This window comes from Trichosurus vulpecula, chromosome 1 (assembly GCF_011100635.1).
Source record: "Trichosurus vulpecula isolate mTriVul1 chromosome 1, mTriVul1.pri, whole genome shotgun sequence".
Taxonomy (NCBI): Eukaryota; Metazoa; Chordata; class Mammalia; order Diprotodontia; family Phalangeridae; genus Trichosurus; species Trichosurus vulpecula.
Window position 1 is genome coordinate 499,572,690 of NC_050573.1, and position 18,621 is coordinate 499,591,310.

The 18,621-nt window shown below is 52.4% G+C and overlaps 2 protein-coding genes across 2 annotated transcripts in view; one reads left to right on the plus strand and one right to left on the minus strand.

The window, feature by feature from the left end:
• The window catches only part of RAI1 (retinoic acid induced 1), a 170,958-nt gene extending 169,033 nt beyond the window's left edge, over positions 1–1,925 (plus strand). The window contains exon 6 of the mRNA XM_036741377.1: positions 546–1,925. Within this exon, the coding sequence (XP_036597272.1) occupies positions 546–560 (15 nt within the window). The 3' untranslated portion in view covers positions 561–1,925. The remainder of the gene's footprint in view (positions 1–545) is intronic.
• A 2,729-nt stretch (positions 1,926–4,654) lies between these two features.
• The window catches only part of SREBF1 (sterol regulatory element binding transcription factor 1), a 56,801-nt gene continuing 42,834 nt past the window's right edge, over positions 4,655–18,621 (minus strand). Inside the window, 11 exon segments of the mRNA XM_036747992.1 lie at positions 4,655–6,696; positions 7,624–7,735; positions 9,635–9,820; positions 10,342–10,519; positions 11,044–11,176; positions 11,415–11,524; positions 12,113–12,221; positions 13,856–14,024; positions 14,292–14,458; positions 14,747–15,008; positions 18,275–18,456. Of these exon segments, the coding sequence (XP_036603887.1) occupies positions 6,473–6,696; positions 7,624–7,735; positions 9,635–9,820; positions 10,342–10,519; positions 11,044–11,176; positions 11,415–11,524; positions 12,113–12,221; positions 13,856–14,024; positions 14,292–14,458; positions 14,747–15,008; positions 18,275–18,456 (1,832 nt within the window). The 3' untranslated portion in view covers positions 4,655–6,472.

Genomic DNA, 18,621 nt, shown 5'->3' on the forward strand with positions numbered 1-18,621 from the left:
TGTTAATTTAACCAGTGCTCAGAGATGTCTCTGCCTGTGTCGTCTCCCCAGTGCAGCCACCAACAACGTGCACGTTCTGTTATTCGTAATTGATCAGAGAGATCAGGGCAGGCTGACGTGATGATCATGAGTATTTCCTTATAAATCAGGCGAATCTAAGGGGAGGGAGTCAGAAGAGAAAGGGCTGGAGAGCAAGGGCTGGGGTGGGGGGCGGGGGGCAGCAGGAGGTGAATGGGTCCCCTTAGCAGGAGGAAGACAGGGTGATTGCTGTGTGTAACTGTCTGCAGGAGGTCAGACAGGAGTGGGGAGGGGAGATGGAATATAGGGAGCACTTCATCAAGAAATAGGATGGGGAGGGTGGGAGACCCCAGAAGGCTAGGAGAATTTAAGGGAGCTCTCGGATGGGGGAGGGGCTGGCTGCCCCTGGGGAGAGATCTCTCCATCAGGCCAAATTGTTGGGTCAGGGTGGTAGTCTCCATTGGGGAGCCCCTCTGTGGTGCTCTTGCTGATGCTGGTTGTGACCCTGTGTGGGGCTTTTCTTCCAGAGGCAGCTGTTGTAATCCACCCTCCTGGGGCTTACCTCCTCCATCTGGACAGGAGATGGTGCCAAGCCTTGGGCCCAACTCTCACCTGGAGCTGTGACCAGGACCACCCAGATCGGCAAGGAAAAGAGGAACAGGACCCTTCCTCCCCCTTGATCTGCTGAGGCCCTCTCTTTCTGAATGTTCTCATCTGCTTATGGCTAGAGTCCCGTCCAACTCTTGGGTCTTCTCCCCACAAAGAACCACTCCTCAGAGCTGACCCAGGCTTGCTGACCAATAGGATCCAGGCCCTGAATTTGTGGATTCGGGATCCATCCAACAAGACAGTCCCTAGGCTGTGTCTCTGCCTTGGTAGGGAAGTATTCTTAGGCCTCTCTTACCAGGTAACAGTGTAGGTTGTACAGGGACAGGGTCTAGGAGTGAAGCCGTGAGGATACTTTGTGTCAAACTTAGATCCTTTCCCCAACTCTCTCTTGCCCGCTCCTGACCCTCCCAGCATCTGATGGGTATGGCCTGATGCTTGTATGCCTAAGAGGCCAGGTCTGACTTTGCCCATGCTCCCTGCCCTACTGCCCTGCAGCCCCTGCCGAGTATGGGTCCCACCGGCCCTCAGTGGAGAAATAGCCTGGACTCTTCTTTCCTGGTAAGCCGCATCCACATTAGTCCTATAGAAGTAAAGACCATTGCCAGCCGAGGGGGCGGCCAGAGGGACGGTGCAAAATTTGGAGCTGGTGGCCTAAAGGGACTGTCTGCTTTTCGCTCCGTCACCTCATCCACCTGGCAGATGAAGAGGAGGGGAAGTAAAACGAGGCTGGTGTGAGCTGGACTAGCACACATGGCATTTCTAAATCCCAGAGGTTGGGGGGGGGCGGTCTCCCATCAATTCTGTCCACATGGTACTTTCCCTTTCCTGCCCACCACATCCTTTTTGGGTAACAGTAGAATGGATCTGGTCGGCCCAAGTGTCTGCTACTATTTGGAGGAAGGTGTGTTAGTGTAAGCAGGGTTGGAAGAAGGCGACTTTTTGCATGGCCAGTGCAAACCCTGGTTATGTTAGTTTAGTTGAAAAAATGTAAAGTCCTTGGAAATGCCCCAGGGGCAGAGCCCTATTCCAGGTACGTGTGCCTGGCAGCAGGTGGAATGAGGAGCCATGGGAAGGATGTGTGGCAGGTGAGAGTCCCCTAGTCTTCAGCTCGAAGGGATGGGGGACCTTTAGCTGGAGATGCAGCCTCTGGAACAGCTTGTCCTAGCAGGCCGGTTTGTAGGTCTCTACAGAGCCTGGCTTGAAGGAGGATCCCAGCACTCCCAGGTCTTCAGCTAGGGAAGAGAACCCATTTTTAAGTCAGCCTTCCCTAGTGAGACTTAATCAGAGACCCTGCTCACTCCCTGACTGGGCAAGTCACTCTTTGACTCAGTTTCCCCATCTGTAAAGTGATGGGGTTGGACTAAGTGATTTTCCTAAGGTCCCTCCTAGCTCAATCCCCTGTGATTCCTTGGCTCTCCACCCTCCCCACAGAATCCGTCCCTCCTCTGCCTCCTTCCAGTGGCATCAGCCGATGGATCGAGGATGGCCGTTGGTGACTCCAGGGTCAGGAGACGTGCCCAGGCCCAGGCAGAGCCTGCGTAGCTGCTTATTCCGTGTTGACTGTCCTAGTGACCCCTCCCTGAGGTGCCTGTTCCCTGTTTTAGCTCCCTTGATGCCGAGCTATCTGGTTTTCTTGGATTCCCCGTCTCCTGCTCATTTGACGCAGCGATCAGCCTTGCTCCTGTGTGTTGTACCCCTTCCCCTGGTAGAACCAACCCCGGGTCCAGCCCCACCCCAGACCCCAAAGGATGGTGGGAAGCATCTGCAGAGAGAAGCCAGGCCATTTGGAATAGCTTGATCAGAACAAGGTTGGGGGTGGGGTGGGGTTTCTGTGTATATATATACACGTGTATATATATATATGTACACACACACTAGTGATAATGCAACACACATTTATATATAGCTGTTCACCTCCATAGTGCTATATACGCATGTGTGTGTTTGGCTAGACAATATATATCTGGAGTCTGTGTGTGATGGGGACTCACTCTCAGGAGAGCCAGCGGGACGGCAGACAGCTATGAACCACGCAGCCGAAAAACAGATATATCATGTGTATAAAATATATATGTACTGTTCTATATATATATGTTATATATAATGTATATATGTTTGAAACGTGCTCGCTTCTGTTTCACCACATTGGTTCCACCGCAAGCAGCAACCTCAGTCCTTAGGTCTCCTGTCCAACGCCCCCCCCCCCCAGGAGCTGGGCAAAGGGGAAGCTGGCATAGTGTAATGGAGACCCCCAGAACAGCCCAGTCAGGAAGCCCAGACAAGCAAGTCCCTGCCTATTGCGTCTGTCTGTCTGTCTGTCTGTCCGTGGTCCTCTGCTCCGTTTCTCGCCTCCGCTTAGCTAGGCCAGGCCCCTGCCGGCCCGGCTCACCTCGGACTCCGGAGACGGCCTTCCAGGGCCACTGGGGGGCGCCTCACTTAGCTCCCAGCTGTCTTAGTGGCATCATGTACATATGACTGTAAAATGGTAAACCGTGTGTATTATATATTGCCTCATTATATAGTGTATATATATGTATACATATACATATATATAATATATATGAAGACTGTAAATGTTAAGACTAGTGTTCTTATTAGCATATTGCTTCACACTGAAGATTGTGTGTTAACGAGCTGTTTCTAAAAGATGTTTATTTTCCTTAAGAGTAAAAAAAAGAAAAAAAACAGGTCATTGCATTAAAAAAAAACCGTCAATAAAGATACAACGATTGTTTTGGAAGTCTTCGGGCATGGAGTTGTGGCCGCTAACCTCTCTCCTCCCTTCTTCCCGATGGAAAGGTGGCGGAAGGAAGGGCTGGGGGAGGGGCACGGAGGCTAGAATTTCTAGTGCATAAGGGCCAGGGACCAGGAATACCGGCGGTGGCAGTGTGTTGGGCCTCAAGCCGTTGGCAGGGGGTAGGGGAGAGAAGCAGCAGGAGCCGAGTTCTCCCACATTGCCTTTTCTTCCCCATTTCTAGAAGGCATCCACGGTAGAACTAATGGGGGCACGTTGCCCCAACGTGATAGTGTCCCGCTGTGATCCCGAGTCCCTTCTGGCTTCTGTAACCACTGACCCTGGGTACACGTGGAGCCCATCCCAGGAGGCATGGAGTCAGAGTTCATAGATTCTAGCCTCACCCAGGGCCACAAGAGGGTAGAAGCGAATCAAGATCTAGGACTTGAAGTGGAGAGAGGTCCTCTCCCCACCTCCCCAGAAGTCCCGTGTAGCTGGCAGGGTTTGGAGGCCCCATCCCCTAAAACCTATCCATCCAAGTGCAAGAAAGCTTGCCGGCACGCTAGTGTGGGGTCCAGTGCTAAGGCAGGAGAGAAATCTCCCACCCTGCCCCTACCACCCAGTACTGATCGACTGACCGCAGGAAGCTCTTCTGACAATACCCAGCCCGCTAGCAAGGTTTTCTTGTTTCTTTCCCACAGTGAAGTTCTCTTGCTGCCTAACCAGAGAAGAAACTGGGAGGATTTAGGGGCAAAAGTCTAGCTTTCCAGGCCCATGCTGGTCTAGCCTTTGTAGAGGACAGGATGTATCCCACATGCTGGGCTTGGGGTCTTAGGGAAGGGGACGTGAAGCTGCAGGGACCCTTGCCAATTTCTCCATTTCCCCACTCACCCAGGCCTCGGGCTTGTTCTCTGCCCTCCTCTGTTCTCCCCCCTGGCTGCCCTACAAAGATATCCCAAGGACCACCCCTCTACAGAGGACACCGAAGTTCAGCACAGTCTCCTGGGGTGCATCCATCTTCCTTGGAGTCTGGGGAAGGCTGAATGGATGCAGGAGTCTTCTCTGACTCACATTAATCCACTTACACTTAGTCCCAAAAGGACAGAGCTGGAAAGGACCATCGAGATGGCCTAGCCCAGCCCCTTCACCATACGGACGAGGAAGCTTGAGGCCCACAGAGAGACTTGTCCAAGATTACCATAACCAGTGAGTCATGGAACCCAGGCCTTCCGACTGCCATCCTCGGACCCTTTCCACTACAGGGCATAGTCTTATTCAAAAACTGGACCCAAATTATAAATAATTTCTCCTTTTAATTTTCTGTACAAAACTCTTCTCACACTATGAAAATAAAAGTTTGCGAAGGAAAAAAGTAGTACAGCTGTCTCCCAAGACTTTTGGGAGGCTAGTGCAGTGGCGAGGAGGGGTAGTGACAATATATACATATGTACAGGGTCAGCCACACGGCCCCGGACCTGCTTCCTCCTCTTCCAGTAGTGTGACCCTCAGGGGCCACTGATTAGAGCCCATAGTGGCCTGAGAGCAGGGACCCACCTCCCCTCCTAAGAAGGCCAGAGAACTTTGGGAGTAAAGGCCTCCTGCGGCCCACAGGGCAACAACCCCAACCCCTGGTTGCAAGGGGAACAGGGAGAAACTCCTTTTGCAGTAGAGAGCCTGAGGGATGGGGAGAATGGAGTGGGGGCCTGGGGGATGGTGCAGGGAGGAAGGGAGTCAGGCTGAGAGGGCCGGGGCAGAGCCCCCCAGCCCCATCATTATTTTGGCATGTGAGGCCACCCAGAGTATGCGGGAGAGGGCAAGCAGACCTATGAACAGCAGAAGCTCTTCTCCTGTATGGAGGGCCTTTCCTTCAAGCCTCCCTCTGCTCCAGAGGGTAAGGACATCTGCTTCAGGACAACTAATTTCCCCTCCCCCAAAGCAGTCAATTCAGAACAGGAAAGAATACACTATTTGGTTCCATCAAGATTAGGAAGCCCTTGGCGTGGCACCGGGGATTCATCAACATAGGAAGCTTCCAGAGGCCATGGAGAACTGCCTAGGGCACTGAGCCACTATCTATCAGAGGTGGGACTTGAACCCAAGTCTTCCTGGCTTTGAGACCAGTGCCCTATAGGCTTTGAACGGAGGGCTCAATGTGGATGGGCCCTGCCTGAGCGGGTAGCCACATAAGCCCTTGCAATCTCCCAAGGGACCACCAGAGGTCAGCAGCATCTCACCCAGCAATCTTGCTGCCTACCGTGACAGGATGGAGGGGAGGCAAGAGTCCTTTGGGAAAACTACCACCACTTCCTCTCCTTCCCCAGCCTTTCACCTGGGGCCCCTCCAGTCACCTGCACCCCCTCCTTACTCCCTATCTGAGGGTTGATTACCAAGGAAAAGGCAAAGTTCTCATTAGCCTTGGCCCATTAAACACAATAAATGACAGGCATCAAATTACCCAGTGATTAGTTGGGGGAGGGTGGGAGGGCAGGGAGGGAAGGGTATTGCCACCACCTCTTCCATCAGGGTGGGGTGGATCACCCAAACAAAATTCACACACTCTGCCTGCCCTCCCCACCCCACCCCACCCCGGGACCTCCATCAGGATGTGTCCAGGACCTGTTTTCTTTGATAGGATCATAGAATTGGAAAGGTCATCTAGTCCAGCCCTTCCATTTTACAGATGAGAAAATTGGGGCTCAGAGGTCAGAGCTGGGGCTTGAACCTTGATCCTGTCTCTAAATCCAGCTTTTCCCCCCCATTACACTCCATGGCTTCTCAAGGTTAGAGGTGGGGAAAAGGGGGTTTTGAATGAAAAAGGGTCTAGGGTCATGCTGGCTCCTCTTGGTAGGAGGCCAGTGGATGTGGGGAGGCTTCCAGGTCTGTGACAGAGGAAGAGAAAGAGGCCACATGGCCACCTCCGTCCATATCCTGTATCTCTGGAGCCCTAGTTACAGGGGGCCCTGGTGACGCTGCCATGACAACAAAGTTCAAAGGTCCTAGGCCCTGGCTAGGACCCAAGCAAGCATAGAGATTCTAGGGTGGTCCTGGATGGGGACTGGGTGGTCTGGGACAGTCATCCGGCTGGGGTTCTGGAGAGGCTGAGAGGCCCAGTTACCCCGAGGTGACAGTGGTCCCACTGCCCAGCCTGATAATCATCTGTTGGCAGTCGTGCAGCATCCTCTTGTCTCCCAGCTTCTCCAGGGTTCGGGCAGCCTCTGCCAGCATCCCCACTCGCTGGCCCGGTGCCGACAGGAAGGTGGGGGGCAGATAGCAGCAGGCGAGCAGTAGGGCCTCTGCGTGTTCCCTCTGTGTGGGCCGAGTCTCCAGCTCAGCTGCTATAGAGAAAGGAGGAGGGACCATGGTGAGGCTGGGGCTCGGCTCGGGACTAGGGATCTGGGATAAAGGTGTGCACCTGAGGGGATAGGTCACATCCAAACACAAGGGATGCATGCCCTGTCACACACAACACACACACACACACACCCTATTTTCTCCATATTTGACAGTGTCCATGTGAGTGATACAGTGTCACATATTGTATGCAAAGAAAGTACAGGACCTGAACACCGACAAAATATAATATTCCCAGGGGCAGCTAGGGCCTGGAGTCAGGAAGACCTGAGTTCAAATCTGGCCTCAGACACTTCCCAGCTGTGTGACTCTGGGCAAGTCCCTTCACCCTGTTTGCCTCAGTTTCCTCAACTGTCAAATGAGCTGGAGAAGGAAATGGCAAAATCTCTCCAGTATCTCTGCCAAGAAAACCCCAAATGGGGTCCCATAGTCAGACACAACTGAAAACAACCGACCAACAACAAAACCTAATATTCCCACTATATCACCCTGGTCTCACTAATGGCAACTTTTACCAGAGGAGTGTTCAGGGATGTTGAGGTGAGATTCCCAAGTGAGGACCTGGGTATGGGAAAATGCCTACTGTGTGTCAGGCATTGTGCCAAGTTCTTTATAAATATTATCTCATTTGACCCTCACAACAATCTTGGGAAATAGCTGCTTTTATGATCATTTTACACATGAGGAAACTGAGGCAGACAGAAGTTACGTGACTTGCCTGGGTTACATGGCCAGTAAATGTCCGTGGCTGGATTTGAATTCAGGTCTCCTGACTCCAGGCCCAGCGCTCTATCCACCGGGCCATCTAGCCACCTTTTCTAGAAGAGTACAGCTCATTCCCTGGGGTAAGGAGGGGCCTTGGGCCTCGATTCTTGGCCTAGTTTTCTACCCAATCCTGCTCCCATACTCACGTCCTTTGTTGCTCGGGGCTGCCCTTCTCCTCAGGCTTCGGTCCAGGAGTTGGTGGGTCCGAGTGGGGCTGGCTCCAGCCATCAGCCGGGCAGTAGCTTCATGTAAGAAGACCTAAAAAAAAAAGCAGGAATTGGGGGTTTTCAAAGGGGGTCCCTGTGCCCATACCCACAGCCCCGTCATGAGTTCTCGTATACTCCCATCAATAGCCAGTGAGGCACCAGCCAAGGAGGGACAGTCTCCACCAAAGCCATGTATCAGGCCAATGAGCTGCTTCCTAATCCTTCCCCACCTTCAAAGCTGGCCTTGACACCACCCGCTCTTCCCCAGAGCCTTTCTCGGTCACTCAGTGCTCGTGGACCCGCTTGGAAAGGTGGCACCCAGTACTCACTGAAAGCACTCCTCCGGCGTCCCCAGTAAATTCCCTGATTCTATGAGCTCTCCTCTCCTTCCCTGTAGTACCCAGGGCTGCGGAGCCAATAGCTGCTCTGGCCATGGAGATAACTGACTTCCCCCACCCCTCACTCCATCAAAGAACCAACTCCAGCCCTGCCTCCTCCATGAAGGCCTCTTCCAGCATGCCAGTGAGATCCCTGCGCTCTCACTGACCTCCTCCTCCTTCAGAGGCAGCTAGGGGGTGCAGAAAGAGTGCTGGGCTTGAAACCAGGAAGACCCGCAGTTCCAATCCAGCCTCAGACACCAGCTGCGTGACCCTGGGCAAATCACTTTACCTGTCTGCCTCAGTTCCCACAACTGTAAAACGGGGATCATAATAGCACCCACCTCCTAGGTCACTGTGAGGATCAAGAGATAATCTGTGAAGTGTTTAGCACAGAGCCTCGTATACTGTATGTGCGTCATAAATGCTTGTTTCCTTCTTCCCTCTTGGGATCCTCCTGACCACCCTGGCCCCTCCCTGCTCTGACCCTCTTGGGATACGCTTGCCCACATTGACCTCTTCCTCCTCTGACCTTCTTGGGGTACTCCTGCCCATGCTGACCTCTTCCTCCTCTGACCCTCTTGGGATACTCCTGCCCATGCTGACCTCTCCCTCCTCTGACCCTCTTGGGATCCTCCTGCCCATGCTGACCTCTTCCTCCTCTGACCCTCTTGGGATCCTGCCCACGCTGACCTCTCCCTCCTCTGACCCTCTTGGGATACTCCTGCCCATGCTGACCTCTCCCTCCTCTGGCCCTCTTGGGATACTCCTGCCCATGCTGGCCTCTCCCTCCTCTGACCCTCTTGGGATCCTCCTGCCCATGCTGACCTCTCCCTCCTCTGACCCTCTTGGGATCCTGCCCACGCTGACCTCTCCCTCCTCTGACCCTCTTGGGATACTCCTGCCCACACTGACCTCTCCCTCCTCTGACCCTCTTGGGATACTCCTGCCCATGATGACCTCTCCCTCCTCTGGCCCTCTTGAGATACTCCTGCCTCTTGGGATCCTCCTGCCCATGCTGGCCTCTTCCTCCTCTGACCCTCTTGGGATCCTCCTGCCCATGCTGACCTCTCCCTCCTCTGACCCTCTTGGGATACTCCTGCCCACACTAACCTCTCCCTCCTTTGACCCACTTGGGATAGTCCTGCCCACGCTGACCTCTCCCTCCTTTGACCCACTTGGGATAGTCCTGCCCATGCTGACCTCTCCCTCCTCTGACCTCCCCCCACACTTAATGCCTATGGTGTGATACATCATTGAATCACAGGCTGCTTGTATAACCGGCTCTCATGTGTGAGTGCTAGGTTTCCATTCTAGATTGTGAATTCCTTTAAGGCAAGGACCATGACTTCTTTCCTCTGTCTGACACAGTGCTTGGGTGTACCAGGTAAACAGGTGTCATGGACTGATTAGACAGAACTGATACTGGTTGGATACTGGAGATCCTGGTTCCCCCATTTTCAGTTAGCTGTGGACAAATTGCCAAATACCCTGAGGACGAAATGGGAAGAATCACTGGTCCTTGGAAGCCTGCCACAGAGTTAAGCTGGATGGCTGGGGCTGGGGCAACTCACCCTTCTCATGGCAGGCCGGAAGGACTGCGCCAAACGCCGAAGACTGCTGAGGTCCTGCTGGAAGCCTCTAAGTTCCAGGGCCGAGGCCTGGTAGCCACAGCTGGGGGGCTGGGCAGCGCCCACCTGCTGCTGCCACAGGCTGGTGCGTGTCACCAGGAGCAGATCACACAGGAGGAGCTGGATGGCCTGTGTGGCAGACGGGGGTCCAGGTGAGTGGGCCAGGGTTGCTTCCCTTTCTGTGTCCCTCTCCCCTTTCTCCCGTACCCCAGGGCCTGGTGCCCACGGTGCCAGGGGCCAGGCTCTATGCTGCATTGCTGGGGCACTGCACCAGACAGATAGATGCAATGCAGCACAGGGGCAGCCTCCACTCATCTCCGGGCTGCCAACAACCCTGTGCCCTTCAGGCCTTGGAGAGAGCTCCAGCTAGACCTGGCCGCTGACCAGCTTGTTCCTGGGTCAGACCCAGAAGCCAATGCCTACCCCAGACCTAGTAGCTGGGGGCTTCTCTTCCCTGATTCCCATCCTCTGGCAAAGTCAAGAACCAGAGAACACCAGAGCTGGCAGGGACCATCCACTCCATGACCCTCATTCAAGAGCAGGAGCAGGTCTGGACCTCAGGTGTCCTGATTTCCAGTCCAGTGCTCCTTCCCCTATCTCACCCTTGTCTCATCGCCCCCCCAGCAGAGAGGAGGATGGGGTGCCTTTACCTTATCAATAGAAGCACCGGCAGTGGCTGCAGAGGGCCCCGTGGTCAGGCTATCCCGTAGGTAGCTGCTGGCCTTCTCGCATTGGCTCAGGCTGGCCTGACCAAGCTCCTGCTTCTGCTTTCCCAGAAGCATCCTGGCTGCCTTGAAGGAGTGCAGGGCTGCCCGAGGCAGGGGCTTCCTGTGTGTGGATGAAGGGCCTCCAAGATCACTCACAGCCCAAGCCTCCCCAACCTGCTGGGCTGGGCCCTTCCAATGACTCCCTTAATACCACTAGCTGGAGCTCCCTCCCACTTCAAAGCTAGGGGTGCTTCTTGGAGCAGAATCCCTTAAGGGGACAACGGGCCTAGATAGGGAGTGCACTAAAGCCTGGGCAAGGGGAACCTTCCTGGAGGGGAAATTGAAGCCGTGCCCTGAGACCTCGGCCTTGAACCTCTTGTCAGGACGCCATTCATGCCTTAGGCCCCTGAGTATTTATTCAGGTGCCCTGGGGAGATTATATCACCCTGGGCTCTGAGCACCCTGCTTCACCGTCTGGCTTGGGAAAATTGTCCCATCCCTGAGTCCCAGAAATTTTGTCCAAAGGGTCTGGCTTCATATGGAAGGTGAAATCTTCACTACACTCTCATGTGTAGCATGTACTGGAAACCCCTGCCCCAGGGACAAGCCATCTTAGGGGAAGGGGCTGGGCCCCAGGACACTCACTCGGAAGCCTGTAGGACTTTGGGCATATACTCCACCATAGGGTAGAGAGCCTCTGCCCCCTCATCATCCCGCTGGAGCCAGTGAATTACCACTGTAATGAGGGACGCCCACCACTTGGCCACAAGGTCAGTACCTATGGGAGGGAAGAGGAGAGAGACTGTTCTCCACTGTCCTTGGGGTCTCCCTCTCCTTTTCTCAGCTGAGGATGGAGTGTGAAAGGGACCACGCTTGTGCCGTTCTTGTGAGGAGACAGAAGATGACTTTCTCTAGGTGCAGGTAACTTGTCCTAACCAACCACAGGAAACATGGCTCCCAAAGACCCGCGCACCCATTCTCCACCCCAGCCATAAAGAGGGGAGCAGAGGGCTTACCGGTGGTCGTGGCCATGCTGGAACTGATGGAGAAGTTGAGGGCAGGGGCCCCGGCGGCATCTGAGCAGCCGTTTAGCAGCTGCAGGTACTCGAGGGCATCAGAGAACTCTCTATAGAGCAGAGGGGGGACGCATGAAGGAGTGCAGCTTGGGGGTAGGGAGCATGTATACCCAGCTGGGAAACAGCAAGAGACCTCCCCGGAGCCCAGAGCCAGCTCTGTGCTAACTCACTGTGGGATGTGGGGCAAGGTTCCTCCCCCGCCTTGGCTTTAGCTCCCTCACCTGTGGGTGGGGAAACAACCACCCTGGCCCTGTCTGCCTCCCAGAGGTGATTCAAATGAGACATGAAGTGTTTGAAAAGTAGGAAACACGCATGTAATTATTTCTGTTACAGCTTTGGTAATGCTCAAAGCACTCCGCACAGTAGAGACTCAGTGAAGTTATGCCAGGCTGAGAAGGGACCAAGCTGAGTTCTCAGGATTAATGGACCGTTAACTGGCTCTGCCTGGGATAGGGGGATGGTGGACAGAAAGATGGGGGAGCTGGCTGGGGCTGGAGGAAGAGGACACTAGAATAGGGAAGCTGGAGGAGAATCGGGAGCCTGAAGCGATGCAGGGTGGGGCTCGAGCCATTAGGGGACCCTTGGGAGCCAGATGGGTGAAAGGCTCGAGGTGGGGTCCGCTTGGGTCATCCTCTCACCTGTCCCCGTCAGCCGAAGCCAGGGTCTGTTCAGGCTTGGCCACACAGCCCAAGGCTTTCTCCAACAGATGCTCCCGAAACAGCTGTGTCACCTGGGCCAGGGGATCCACTGTTCCAGAGAGAGAGAGAGAGGGAGAGAGAGGCATGAGCCACCTCCCACCCCAGACAGGCATCAGAGCTTAGAAGAACCACCCCCAGGACAAGGTGAGGATTGGGGGAGCCCGAGATCCTCTTTAGGCAACTCTGCTGCTCCAGGGCGGAGGACAGTGGGGGTAGGGAGGAAAATGTATGCCTACAGAGGACAGGTAGAAGGAACTATATCAGGGTATTGTTTCAGTTACCCACCCCCATCCTTTGGACTCTGGAATGACAGCTGGGTGGAAAGGCCAAGGTTTTAGAAACTTGAGAAAGTTAAGAGAAAGAGGGGAAGAAATTGAGGGATAAGGAAGAATAAGGTGGGGAGGGGGGAGATGGGGAGAATCATTAAAGAGAGAAATGCAAATTAAGGAAACTGAGGGGGGGCGATCTACCTCAGAATGCAAATCTAAAATTAAATTTGAATTAAACAAATTAAAGCAACTTGGACTTCTATCTCTCATTCATCAGACTGGCAAAGATGACAAAAGAGAAAAGATGCTGGAGGGGCTTTGGAAAGACAGGCACACTGACACACTGTTGGTGGAGTTGTGAACTGGTCCAACCATTGTGAAAACAACTTGTAACTATACCACAAAAAGGCACTAAACTGTGGGTACCCTCTGACCTGATGGTGCCCCTGGTAGGCACATACCCCAAGGAGGTCGCAGACAGAAGGGAAAGACTTCATGTATAAAAACACTTATCGTAGCCCACTTTGTTGTAGCAAAAAGCTAAAAACAAAATGGTGCTCATCAGTTGGGAATGTGCTATGTGGGTGTAATAGAATATTATTGTTTATAAGAAAAGACAAATGTGACAGATTCAGAGAAACTTGTCTAGGGAGGAAGAAGTTGTATGAACAGATAGAGACTAAAATGAGCAGAACCAGGAGGACATTTTACAAGATAGCCACAATAAGGTAAAAAAAAAAAGTCAGAATACCATGAACTCAGGTTTGTGGATATGGGTAGGTTCCAGGTCTCTGATGGAGGAAGAAAAGGGAACGAGGTCACCTTGCCCACATCCATCCCTGTATACATCCATGCCCACCTCCCTGGCAGAGGGAGGATGAGAAGACCACCTCCATTTTCAGTATGGCCAGTGTGTTGACTGGTTTTGCTTAACCATAATTGTCACAAGGGAAAGTTGGGGTGGGGAGGGAGGGAGAAGTTAGCAGATAACGAGAGGGATACGAAAAAAGCATCATAAATATTATTTAAAAAAAAAAACATGAAAAAAGACATTTGAAAGGGGAACCAGACAAATGGTAATTTTGTTTAACTTGCCTCTCTTTGTATCCCCAATGCCTGGGACACGGTAGGTGCTTAATACATGTTTATTGATCAACTGTTGTGTTAAAATGTGTACATAACAGAGGTCCAGTTTCTCAGACATCCTATTTCTTGTATTTTGCATGGACATTGCAAACTTTAAAGCTCTCTGTAAATGCTGGCTGTTTTTATTATATATTACTGAAATGTCTGTGTCTGCTGATTGTTAAGTTAATAGAAAAAAAGGAGGGGAAAGATGAAGGGAAGAGGGAAAGAGAGGAAGTAGGGGAGAAGAAAGAAGGGGGAGATGGAGGAAGAGGAGAGGAGGAGTTACCTGGGTTCCCTGTGGAGCTGTAGAGACTCTCCCTGGGGGTGCTCCTCACTGTCCAGTCCCCGTCCACGAAGAAGCGGTGTCCCACAGGATGGCAAAGCCACTGCATGGCAGGGGGCATGGTGCCGCTCTGGGCTAGGCACACCTGGCGGGCACTACTCAGGAAGAAGCGCTATGGGCAAGGAGGAGACAGCAGTTGGTTGGATCACTGAACTGGGCCCCACTACCGATGGGGCCCACTTCTGGCCCCTTCTGATTGGTGAAGGAGCAGCTGAAAAAAAAGGTTTGTAAAAGCCTGGCCCACAGTAGAGAGATAATACAGCTAAGGAAGGCAAGGCTCACAGATGGAGCCCTAACCCACTTCCCCAGGCCAGGCTGGGGGTGGGGGTGGGGGAAGGGAACAGGAACCAGCCTCCGCTGCCTGGCACTGCCCCCTTACCGTCAGGAAATGGAGGGCCCGAGGAAAGCTCGTCTTGACCCGGAGCGCCACGGCCACATAGATCTCAGCTAAGGTTGCCACGGAGATGGAAGTGCCTGCACACTCAGCCAAGTTGAGGGCACTCAATGCCAGGTTGATGGCAGCAAAGTGGCCGCTGGTGTACTTCCCTGTTGGACCAGAGGGCAGGGGGAATCAGATGGACAGAGGCCAGGTGTAACCGGTGCTCCCCTCCCCACCCCTGCATCTGAGGGGATCCTGGTGCCTGAGGTCAGATGGGATGGGTCAAGGTGAGAAGGGCTGGGCAAGGAGAGCTGGGGTGGTGCTGGGCTCCAAGGTCAGAGCTTTCACAGCGGGAATCAGCCACTTCGTTCTAACTCCAATACTCCAGGACAGGGGGTTCTCTGCCTGGGGTAGGGGCTTGACCAGGCACACACAGGATGGAAGGGCCGGCCCACCTGTCATATGCAGCTGGTGTAACTTATGGTAGACAAGGGCTGCATCTCTGGAGCTAGCTCTGACATCCGCCTGCAGCTCCCGATCGCGCAGGAGGCCCCCGGCCCGGTCAGCCAGCCAACGTCCCACCCAGAGCCGCTGAAGGAAGTGGCGGATGAGATTCCAGAGGAGGCTGCAGGCCAGGTCCAAATGGGAGGTGGGCAGAGGCCGGCCTAGGGCTCGGAGGGCCAGCCACAGGTTCTGTGAGGCCTGGGCGAAGTCCCCCTGAGAAGGAAGGAGAAAAGGGGTCAGTGCTCAGAGGTCAAAGACGACCTTGGCCACAGCTGGGCCTCGTGCTCTGGACAGGCTGGGCTTGCTTCTTAGCCTAGGATTAATACTCCCCCAAAGCACACCAGCTACAGGAGCCCGCTATCTGTCTCCATTTCCTTTTCCCCCACAATCTGCAGCAGTCAATCCACCAATGGCAGCTAGGAGGAACAAAGGAGAGAGGGCAGGTCTTGGAGTCAGGAAGACCCGAGTTCAAATTCTGCCTGAGACAGTTATGTGACCCAGGACTGATTTAACCTCATCTGCACCCATCTCAAGGGTGTTGTGAGGAGCAAATGAAACACAAAGGAGAGATGACGAGGTATAGCATGCAAAGAGCTGTGTAAATGCTGGCTATTCTTTTATCGTTTACTATTTTACTTTGCATATGATTATTGTTCGTCATTATAATTATTACATAATAATATATTATATTAATATAAATTATATTAATTGAAGGAAGACCTATATATGTGCCAAGTACTGGACTAGGTGTTAGAGATATGAAGAAAAAACTGCCTTCAAGGACCCCCTATTCTAAATATTCAAGAGAAGTAAAAATACGTTACGATCTAAATATAAACAAAGGATTTGGTTGAGGAGCTCATGTTAGGGAAAGAGAGGACAGGGCAATCAGGAAAGACCTCTTGACAGAGGTGGCATTTGAGCTGAGTCTTAAGGGAAGCTAGATGTAGGAAGGGGGCAGAGTTAAAATGGGGATGGCATTCTAGGCATGGGATACAGCATATGCAAAGGCTTAGAAGCTGGAGATGAAAGTGTTTTGTGTTAGAAACAGTAAGTAGGGCAGCTTAGCTGGGTCAGTGAGCGAATGTAGGGCAGTAACACATAACCAGACTTAGTTTGGTCCGTGCTTCAGAAATGTTTGCCAGCCCTGCAGACTGCCTAGGAATTCAACCTAGGAGGCCATTACAATAGTCCAGGCAAGAGGTGCTGAGGGCCTGGAATATGGGGTGGGGGGGTGCAAGAGAAATGGAGAGAGGGGAAAGATATTCAGATGGAACAACTGACAAGATTTGGCAACCAATTAGCAATGGGGAGTTTGAGAATGTGAAGAATTGAGGATGTCCTAGGTTATGAACTAAGGGCCTGGAATATTGGGAGCCATTTAGGAGGAGGGGTGAATGTAGATATTGACAAGCTGAGATGAGATGGCTGTGGGACATCCAGGTGAAGCTGGCCAGCAGGTCACTGGAAAAAACAGATTAGAACTCAAGGCAGAGATCCTAGAACCACAGATCTAGATCTGGAAGAGACGTTAGCTTTGGCTAGGGTCACACAGCTAGTGTCTCAAACAGCATTTGATTTAGGGTCTTTGATGACTCCAAACCCAACATTCCATTCACGTGCCGCCTAGCTGTCTAGATGAGAATGGCTTATGTAGATGTGATAGTCACTTTCATAGAGATGGCAGCTGAATCTGGGGGAGATTAGAGAAGAGAGAGGCAAGACAAAGAGAAAGAGAGAAGACAGAGCACTCAGGATAGCGTTCGGGGGCATACCCATACTTGGGGAAGAAACACGGAGGATATAACTCTGGGTTTCCCCCAAGTCTCAGCCCTGAACTCGATTCTCTTCTTCATCTGTACCAGAGATCAGCAGACTATGGCCAAATCTGGCCCTCTGCCTGTTTTTGTACTTAGCCCCCAAGCTAAGAGTGGTTTTTGCATTTTTAAACACAATTTTAAAAGTATGGATTGTATAGCATCTCACTGGCTAATCTTATCGGCTTCCATGAGTTCAATGATCATCTCTGCGCTTAGGATTTCCCATTTCTGGCCCTAGCTTCTGTCCTGAACTCCCAGGTCCTATGTCACCAGCTGCCTTTTGGACATCTCAAACTGGATGTTAGCTTCTCCAGGCAACTTGAAGTCAACATGTCCAAAGTAGAATTCATTATCTTTCCTCCCAGATCCTCTCTCTTCCCAACTTTCCTATTACTGTTGAGGGCACCACCACCCTCCCAGTCACCAAGGCTCGCAACCTCAACGTCATCTTCAACTTTTCAACGCCATCTATCCCATCCCTTCTCAAGCCTTGACAACATCCCTCATATCCAGCTCCCTCCTCTCCGTTCACATAGCCACCCCTCTAGTAAAGGACCTTACCACTTCCCACCTGAATTTATTAAGTGGTCTCCTTCCTTCATGCCTCTTCCCACTTCAAATCCTCCTCCACCCAGCTGCCAGAGTAATCTTCCTAAAGCTCAAGTCTGATCATTCTGACTCCTACTTATTAAACTACAATGGTTTCCAATTACCCCTATACTCTTTTTGGTATTTAAAGCCCTCTGTCTACCTTTCCAGGCTTTCTAGAATTTATTTATTTCCATCCATACATTCTACAGTGTAGCGACACCAGCTTTACTGGTTGTTCCTTACACAGGATATCTCATCTCAAGTTTCACCTTCTGCGTGAGGCCTTTCCCAGGCAGCCCCCACCACCTCCCTTCATCCCTTGGTCTACATGGAACCCTTCCACATCTCGACTTTCCCTACATCACAGGCCAGCATGAGAAATTAAACGGGAAATTAGGGGGAGTTTTGCAGAAGCTGCAGACAACACAGAAGTTTAGAAATTCATAAATGAATAAAATATATGTATAGTATTATCTAATATCAACCCAAATTTTACAATAAGGTACTATAAATACCCCATGAAAGAATACAATTCAGACTTCTTTCCAGATCACAGGGGGGCACCACAGCCCTAAACCCTGCAGTGTGGGAGGGATAACTGTATATCTAGTGTGCACCTAGCTGTTTGCATGTGGTATCCCCCATTAGGATGAGAGCTGGCTGCCCAGAGCCAGGCCCATGGTTGGTTTGTTTTATTCCTTTGAACCTCCAGTGCTTAGCACAGTTTCTGACTCATAGTAAGTGCTTGCTGATTGACAGAACGATGAGGAGCCTGAGAAGGATAGGTCCAATAGGTAGGGAAAGGATGATGTCAGGAAAACCGAGGCACCACGTTCAGATGCTCAGAGGTCAAGGAGCAAGAAGACTTATGAAAGACCACGGGAAAAAGACAGTTTAAGGATCTGGAGGATCATTCTCTCACCCCCACCCCCACCTGGAGGTCGGGGGTTGGCAGAATGTCAGCTAAGGTTAACTTTCATCTCCAGTCATTCTCCAGCCTCCCAGGCTAATGCTTCCCTCCCCACTGAAGCCTCTCCTTCCCCACCTCCCCCAGACCCACCCTCTTACCCGGGCCAGATCCAAATCAGCCTGCTTGCGGTGTCTCCAAAACAAGACCGAGGGTCCCGAGTGGGGCCTGGTGATGGGCTCGCCATAGATGAAGAGGCGGATGAAGACCGCCAGGACCACCAACAGATTGAGCATCCAGAAAAACAAAGTGGGCAGCAGCCACTGAGACCAGCTGGGACTACCTGGTGAGGGGAGAAGATTGGACAAGGTTGGGGGCCAAACCTGCAGGTACCCAGAACTTCATGGTTCTCCTCTCCCCTGCCCTTCCCTGCCCCCATAAAACTGCCCTCAGTAGAGAATCTGTTATCAGTTGTTTCCACCTTGGTGTGAACTTAAAACGTCACAGC